This window comes from Monopterus albus, unplaced genomic scaffold (genome assembly GCF_001952655.1).
Source record: "Monopterus albus unplaced genomic scaffold, M_albus_1.0 scaffold79.1, whole genome shotgun sequence".
Taxonomy (NCBI): Eukaryota; Metazoa; Chordata; class Actinopteri; order Synbranchiformes; family Synbranchidae; genus Monopterus; species Monopterus albus.
The window spans coordinates 491,035-499,949 of NW_018127959.1; the positions used below are offsets into that span (position 1 = coordinate 491,035).

At 45.2% G+C, this 8,915-nt stretch overlaps 1 protein-coding gene across 1 annotated transcript in view; it reads right to left on the minus strand.

The window, feature by feature from the left end:
• Nucleotides 1-5,051: 5,051 nt before the first annotated feature.
• gli2a (GLI family zinc finger 2a) overlaps nt 5,052-8,915 on the minus strand; it is an 80,724-nt gene continuing 76,860 nt past the window's right edge. Inside the window, 1 exon segment of the mRNA XM_020606630.1 lies at nt 5,052-8,915. This exon segment is cut by the window's right edge and continues 103 nt beyond it. Within this exon segment, the coding sequence (XP_020462286.1) occupies nt 6,710-8,915 (2,206 nt within the window). The 3' untranslated portion in view covers nt 5,052-6,709.

The following is an 8,915-nucleotide window of genomic DNA, read 5'->3' on the forward strand; positions in this document are numbered from 1 at the left end:
AATAGTTCCCTAAAAAGCCTCCAGTTAATCCAAAATGCTGCAGTCAGAGTACTGACAGGAACTAGTAAGAGAGATCATATCTCTCCCATGTTAGCTTCTCTCCACTGGCTCCCTGTAAAATTCCGAATAGAATTTAAAATCCTTCTCCTAACATACAAAGCCCTTAATGACAAGGCTCCATCGTATCTTAAAGACCTCGTAGAGCCTTATCATCCTAACAGAGCACTTCGCTCTCAGAGTGCAGGTTTACTTATGGTTCCTAGAATCCACAGAAGTAGAATGGGAGGCAGAGCCTTTAGCTATCAAGCTCCTCTCCTATGGAACCAACTCCCAGTCTCAGTTTGGGAGGCGGACACCCTCTCTACCTTTAAGATTAGACTTAAGATGTTCCTTTTTGATAAAGCTTATAGTTAGGGCTGGATCAGGTGACCCTGAGCCTTCCTTTAGTTATGCTGCTATAGGCCTAGGCTGCTGGGGGGCCCCATGATGCTCTGAGTTTCTCTCCTCTCCTGTTCTTTCCTCTATCCCTATGCTTCTATATGCTACCATTACACATCACTAACTTTGTGTCTCCTCTCTCCTGTAGTGTGTCCTCTCTCTCTCCCTGTACCTTTCTGCAGGTTGCCCTGGCCCTGGAGCTCTATGTCTCTGACGAGCAGTCACCGGCCACATCGACCTGATCAGTGTTTGATTGTTGTGTCTTGTTGCTTTTCTTCTTTTGTCTCTCCTCTATCCACTCACCCCAACCGGTCGAGGCAGAAGGCCGCCCACCAAGAGCCGGGGTCTGTCGGAGGTTTCTTCCGTTAAAGGGAGTTTTTCCTCCCCACTGTCGCCAAGTGCTTGCTCAAGGGGGATTTGTTGGGTTTTCCCTATGTAATAATATTGATAACAGTAAGGTCTAGACCTTAGTTTGTAAAGTGTCCTGAGATGACTTTTGTTGTGATTTGGCGCTATACAAATAAAATTTGATTTGATTTGAACATGAAAGGTGTTGCTCATAGTAATGAACCTAGAGAGGAGACCCTGCCATTACCATTTAGCTGGGGAACAGTGCAGAAGGCCTAAGAAGAGCTAACAAGAGGCTGAATATGAAATGTACATCTAACTGACAAACTCCAAATGAATGTAGATGATGCTCTGTGTCTGCTGGGTGTGAAAATAGGTAATTATTCACTAAAATGTTCATGAACTCAAGAGTAACTTATCACACCAGACTTAAAAGCAATGTTTTGCTTCCTAGCTGAACATTTCAGTCCTGCTTCATCCTCTCTCCAGCTTCACTGATGGGTGTGCTCAAGTGAAAAATGTACCAGAAGCTTAAAAACAGGTACAGTAGGCTACATAGTTTTTACCACAACAGCTGGAAGGTGTAGTTTTACAAGATGATGCTCAAACAGAAGGAAAAATGCATTTAATGGGGAATATGTTCAGCTGAGAATTAAATGTTTGTTTGTTTTTTTTTACTGTAGTTGAGTATTTGTGGTGATGTGGGACTGGATCAAAATAAACTTGTGTTCATGGTAATGGAGTAACATGTCACCCAGTGGGCAAGTTCCTTCATTTCAACATGACCAACAATGTCAGGGTTTGGCAGGTAGGTGGACCCAAATTGGCAGACACAGGACCCAGGAGGAGAACAAAAAAGTTTATTAAACAGAGGAAATGGTTACCAGGGGTTGGAGAGAGAGGGAACAGAGGCAGAACGAGAACTGGATAGGACTGAGGCCGAGCATGCAGGCAATGGGGAACTGGAGATGAAGGCAAGCTGGCAGAGTGAAGCTGGGGATGTGGCAGATGAAGGCTGAAGTAAAGTCAGCAAAGGATGGATGGGAATCCTGGAGCTGGTGGTCAGTGGAGGACTGGGAGTAGAGGAGCAGAGGCCACAGAGGCTTGAACAGGTAGTAGGGGTTAGCCAGACTCTTAATACCACAGGACTAAGGATCACGGGGAACAAGTGACAGAGAGATGACCAGACATTAGGGGAGCAGTCAGAGGAGGGGGTTTCTTATGGAATTCTGGAGTGCCACATAGTGTGCAGGTAAGATGATTACTTAACCAGTGTACTGAGTGAGGGTTTCCACCTTGGGTACAGGGGAAGTAGGCGACGTGCAGAAGAATCTCGGGAAACCGGAGATCAGGTCAAGGGAAGGTTAGCCACTCGAGCAGAGAAAAATCAGAGAGGAGAATCAGTCGGTGAGCAGCTTCCTTGGCGGGAGAACGTGAGGGTGCTGTCTTCCACACACGGAGAGTTGAAGGTGCTGGAAGTAACAGGTGAGTAGCTACTCAGTGGGCGAGCAGGAGTGGTGCTGGCATCCACACACAGGTGAATAGGAGGTTCAGGTAAGCAGCAGCACAAGCCGGACAGGTGATCAGGAAACAGAGGAGCCAGAATAACCTCAGAACTCAACTCAACTCAACTTTATTTATATAGCGCTTTACCACAGCACAGCTGACCAAAGCGCTTAACATACCATACAAATCTAAAATCATCACATAAAAAACTATAAACAATAAAACAAACACTATAACACTACAGACAGAGTCTCATTCCTGGCCAAACGCCAATGAATACAAGTAGGTCTTCAAATAAGACTTAAAAATATACAACGAGGGGGCCTGCCTAATATAAAGTGGCAAAGCATTCCATAGGTTTGGACCCACCACAGCAAAGGCTCTATCCCCCCTTGTTTTACGCCTGGCCCTCGGTGCCTCCAGAAGAAGCTGATCAGCTGATCTAAGGCACCGCGACGGATTATACGGACGCAAAAGTTGCACGAGATAAGATGGTGCCAGCCCATTTAAGGATTTATAAACAAATAAAAGAATCTTAAAACGAACCCTAAAATGCACCGGAAGCCAATGGAGAGATGCCAGCACTGGCATTATGTGGTCCCTCCCCCCAACCAATAACCGAGCAGCAGCATTCTGGACCCTCTGGAGGCAGGCAAGACTCGATTGACTAACTCCAGCATACAGTGCGTTACAGTAATCCATACGAGATGTAATAAACGCATGGATCACTGTCCCTAAATGCTGCCGTAACAAAAAGGGTTTTAGTTTCACTAACTGCCTTAAATAGAAAAATCCAGATTTTACGACCACATTTATCTGGCTCTCCATTTTCAAATCGGAGTCTATTTTAACACCCAAATCAGTGACCAGAAGAATAAAACACATCAGGCTTTGAACACACAGTAGTGTGTGTGGTTTAAAATAATACAAGAAAATGATTTAACCACATCCTACATGCTGGCATCATCTCCAGGATACTATATGCAACACTTATTCCTTCCTTTGAGCAGTGGTCTACCATTCACACAGACCTGCTGAGTGTGCAAAAAGGAACTTGGCAACTGGAGTATTGTGCATTGTGTGCAAGCAAACAATCTATATTTTGTTTTGGGGGTTTTTAGTGCTGTATCAGGTCCCTGTTCCTGCTTCCAGCACTGGGGAGAAGAAGGTGTGACTCTATGATAGTTCTGATGTAGTCAGATGCTAAACTGAAGTCATCAGCTTGGCACCAACATCATCTTTGTTTAATTGATGTACTGTAAAATTGTCTCAGTGCTAAGGGATTCCAGACATATGTGATTTAGGCAAACAGATGTCAGAATATCTGCTTGTGGGTTTGTAAAGTTAAATCCTGAAGCTCAGCCATTCCACTGCCTCTCAGCTGTGCTCATCCTAACTGTAATTCTAGCTGGTATCTCCACTACATAATCACAGTGTTGTGGATGTGAAAATACTAGTCCATTAACATCAGTTACAACTCAGGTCTCCCAGCTCCTAAACAAGGTCAAGGGTTCAGGTTTGAGGTAGGAAAACTCTGGATTATTAGTGTGTTGAAGAACCAAAAATACTGCAATGAGAGGGTTTTCACAGTGTTGGGGTGGAGCTCGGTTCAATGTGGCCTGAAAAAAATGTGAGCAAGCCAAAGAAAACAAACATTAGCAAAAACCAAACTGCCCATGCTCCCTACTGTCTTTGCCCAGTACCCTTTTCTTTGCCACAAAAACAGATGTATCTCTTACCTTTTAATGCATACAGGAAAATTAAATAACTAAGAAAAAACATTTTATTCCAATACCACAGTCTTCAGTTGACACAACTGAAAGCTTTAATAATCAGGAAGCTTTGTGCATACTGACACACCATTCATTTCAAGAGGAAAGTGCACTGGGCGGGGGAGATGAGTGGGTGTTCATTTTTTGTGCCAGTTACAACAGAAAAAGCAAAAGGCTGAAAAGCATAAAAGAGGAGCTCAAAACGTTGCTGACCAAAAGCTAAGACAAGGTCGTCCCCTCCCTGCACTCACTCTCGCTCACATAAGCCTTTAATCAGAAGATCCCCCTGACTTCAATGAAACGATTGCATTCCTCACCAGCTTACTCATGACAAAGCTCTCAGAGCATCTGACCTGCAGTCTGGCTGGCAATAGAGGAAAACCTAGGAGAGGTCACCATCCGGGTTAGGGTCTGACCCTGGACTCCTACTCCCCCGAGGAAGGCCACAATGCTGGCCTTCATCACAGGCATCCCCTGTGCTTTGTGGGAGCTGATCATAATTCTTGTACTTCCAGAGTTTAGTGGGGCACGTTCTGCCCTTGGGCTAGCAGCAGCAGGATGGGCCAGACTCTACTGGAGCAGTAGGTAACCCCTCAGACACGGGTCACGTCCTTCTGATCTCAGTGGGCACACAGCTCAACGCAGGAAGCCTTTGATGAGAAACTGAGCCAAGCCTGTGGAGAAAGGCACAACAGCCCTAGCTAGTGAATCGCTTTATTATGATGACCTGACCTGAAGGGTCAAAGGGCAAATTGTGACACACTCCAATACTTCTTCAAATGCACCAGGCATTTAAATACATTTCAAATAGAATTTTATTTGAATTGAAGTGCTTGCCTTTAGCACTGTACTTGACAGCAGCTGTAGTCTTACTCTCACGTGGCCTCTGATGGCCACAGACTATGAGATTTCAAAGACACAACCAAAGGGTTTGAACAGAAAAAAGGATAGTTTATTTGAAATGTACAAAAGTTATATACACACACTCATACAAACCCACACACTCTGAGCACAGTAAAAGTGAACAGTGGCATACACAAACATTTGAAAGGCTACACAGGAATGCAGCGTAACAACATAATACAACTGAGAAATGTGGAGGGCTAGTTCACTAGTCCTGAACCAGGAGTTCATTTTCAAAGAAGCCAGAGGAGATATGGGGTGCACAGAAGGGTGGGGTGGGGGGTGGTATGAATGTGTTAATTAGAACTGGATCTCTGCTGAGCGCACACTGAGGTACTTGTATATTCTTTTAGAGAATGCTCCTCATGTGCCCTGATAGACTAACACAGAGACATATCCTTGTCCTTTTCAGCCATTTACCTTGTAAGATGGGACCATGGAGCCTCTGAGGTAATCTGATGTTACAGAGCCATCCCTAAGAGCTCAGACCATGATCAAAAAGCACTTCATACCTGTGGACTATAATTTTGTACAACCACATGTTTAAACTAGGGCTATCAAATGCTTAACTTTGCAAATGCAATTAGTCACAAATTTCTGGTTTCAATGATACGATTGCATATTTAATTTCATAAAGAGCCAAACACTTTCAGTCTGTTCAACATATGCAATATTTGTTCAGAATCACAGATAAACATTTCAAAGTGTAACCAAAACTCAGCAATACAAAGCAAGCTGTTCACAACACGTGTTGCTACAATAATACTTCGTTGCTTAATTCTTATGATGAAAGGTAGCTGATTTAAGTGCATATACAATATAAACTGCAATACCGTTTGCAGGTTTTTTTAATAGAAGGCATGTATCATTTCCTCATACACAGTGTTGCTGGGATCACCTCGGTGATGAAGACACTGTAGCTTTGTGATAATTTTTCTGGAGAAAACTGCAAACAGTGTGATAAATGTCCTTCAGAGTCATGTGATAGAGTTTTAAACCTTCTAGCAAATAAAACGTTCACTTTTATTATTCAAACGTTATTTACAGTGTGTGTTCCCGGGTAGCACTGCACACACTGAACTGTGCACATAGAATGCAGGGAAGACACAGACAGATAAAATATTATTAATGTCATTAAAAAACAACAAATGTAGAATTCAGGTGTTCATATCTTACTGTACCTTTGACAGCCCTAGTTTAAAGATCAAAAGTCAAAAGCCATAACTTAAAGCAAGTACCACACAGTAAAATCTATACACAAACATTTTCATGAGAAAATATTATCTGATATCTACATATCATGTCCTTTTCCTGGTATCTCTGTTTCCATGTCATACTCCGATTCCCAACCTTGATGTCCTTAGCAAGGCACAATGTGAACTGATTTCAGTGCACCTCTTTGTAAAGGGCAGTTACACCAGTAAATACTGAATGGCAATTGTTTGTAGATGCATTTATATACCCTGGGCTATCATGTACTTATAGCTAAAAAGTATGGCTTCTTAAGAAATGATGATAGAAAATGGTCCTTAAGCCTAACAATATTTACTATTAATTAAATGCAACATATTATAGTCTGAAGCAAATATTACAAGATAAGCATATTACTATGGACAATGAAAAAACAATGTATGAACTAGCCAGTTCTGCATTGGTCAATCAGTGCTTTCTTGTGTAGTCCTTACACTCCTGGTGTAGAAACAATAAGAATGGATGGATGATGAGGTGTTTGCTTATTGATCTCAGCTTATCATGTTGAGGAACTTACTTTCCTCAGCCAAAGCTGTGAGCATGGAGTTCATGTCACCGATGGCCATGTTGCCAATCCCTGCCGGTACAGACGCAAGAGTGACAGAGTTGCGAGGGGTGGTTAGACGTGAGGAACTCTGGGAAAGGCTCTGCAGAAGGCCAGGGCTCAAGGTGCCTGACATTAGGCTGGAGTGGTCTCCATCATCTAGAATGGTGTCAAAGTCGATCTGGGCATGCTCCGTGCCACCAGATCCACCAGTGGAAGAATCCGCTGTACTGCTGGAGACCTGGTTGACTCCTGGTGAGGCCATGTTGGCTGCTGCGGTGTTGTTGCTGGCATGAGCCTGGTCTGCAGAGGGGGACATTGGGCTATCAAAGCTGACAGAAGCTGGATCAAACATATGAATCTGACCCGTGTAGAGCACAGCAGAGTTTGATTTCTCAGAGTTGCTATTGTGGGCCCCAGTGGGCCTCTTTGGACTCGCCTCAGAGGTGTCATTACCACGGCTGGGGCTCAATTCACTTGACTTGGGTATTCGGCTTGGTTGCATTATACTAGACCCTGTGTGTTGTCTGGCAATAGACTTGGCCTCTGTGGGGGGCCGGGGTTGCAACATTCCTCTGCCTCCATTATGGATATTGTGCTGCTGCTGCTGGGAGAGAACATTGTAATTTTGTTGAGTCACTTGGTTGAGATGAGAATACCCATCAGCCTGTGTCCTTGCTCTGAAACTCTGCAGTTCTGGATCTGCCATGCTGTTCTGGGTAGGTCTCATGCTTGTGCTCCCAGATATAGAATTTGCGACTGCCTCATGGCCAAAGCCTTGCTGAGGACTCATTTGTTCACTAAAGTTCACATTGTTGTATTGCCTCTGCTGCAGATGCTGCTGGTGGGTGGTCAGTCTCTGGCTGCTGTAGTTTGCATACCCCTGCATAGACATATTCTGGCTCATAGGCACGACCTGCTGGTTGCTGCTCAGGCCCTGACCATGCGCCTGAAACGAACCAAAATTGTGCCTCTGCTGAACAAGAACTAGGTTCCCCTTGAGAGGATGCTGCTGTTGTTTGGAGAGTTTGGTTGTAGTATCCACAGTCCCTGAACTCACCTCATTCCACTGCACTGGCATATTATTTTTGTTCATGTTCTGCGAAGGTACTGAGAAGTGCTGCTGGGAGCTACTGGGACCCATCTGGCAGGACTGCTTGTCCTGACTAGACTGAGTCATGGTGGCCTCCACCATGGCCATCCTCCTCTGTGCATAACATGCTGCTGGTGGGGCCATGCCTGCCTGGTAGCCCTGAGTCTGATTGTTGAAATGGTAGTCCACTTGTCCTGCACTTTGACTTGAGGACCCAGAATTCTGGGACCTGAGGTACTGCACAACATCATCTGGAAGCACCATATCATCCTCTCCATTCTGCTCCCCTCCAGTCATCAGCCCATCTACTGCCATGTTCTCCATGGCTACGTTCTCAGAAATGCTAGGTGGTCTGGGGATGAATGGGTAGTGTTGCAGGCTGCCATCAGAGCGTGTGTAGCCCTGCATAGTTAGTGCATGGTGGCATTCTGTAGTTGATGGACCATTCATGGGGTTCATACTGTTCATGCTGTTATAGCGCTGAACCCTGGGAAAGGACAGAGATTCAACTGTGGTACGACGCACTGGGTCACTGGCACGTCGCAGTAGGTTGGTGGGCACCTCATGTGGCATCATGCTCTGAGTACCATATACAATGTCACTGCATCGCCGAGGCAGAGTTCCAGAGGGCGGCTGATGGAACAAATGCGATGAGCCTTCCTGGGAATCACTGTACAGTGCCATGCGGGTCCTCAGGCTCATTCGATCCATATTGGGAAGAGGAGTAGGTGGAGCTCCACCAATGGCAGCAGCATACTTTGCTTTGAGCCGATAATGTTGGGCTGGTGTCAGACTGAGGAGGCTTGGGAGAGCTCCTCCACTTACTCCACTGACACCACCACCTCCACACTGGCTGGCCTCACTAGAGCGGCGAGACAGATCAGTGGAGATGGGGTCATACGAGTCAGCTGAACTGATATTGTTGTGGCGATTAGCACCAAAGTGGGATGCCTCACTGGAGCGACGGCTGGAATAGCAGGGGGAAATACCGGAGGAGCGCCGACTCAAGGTGTAAGCTGAGCTGATGGTGCTGTTAGTACTGTTACGGCGCTCATTCAAC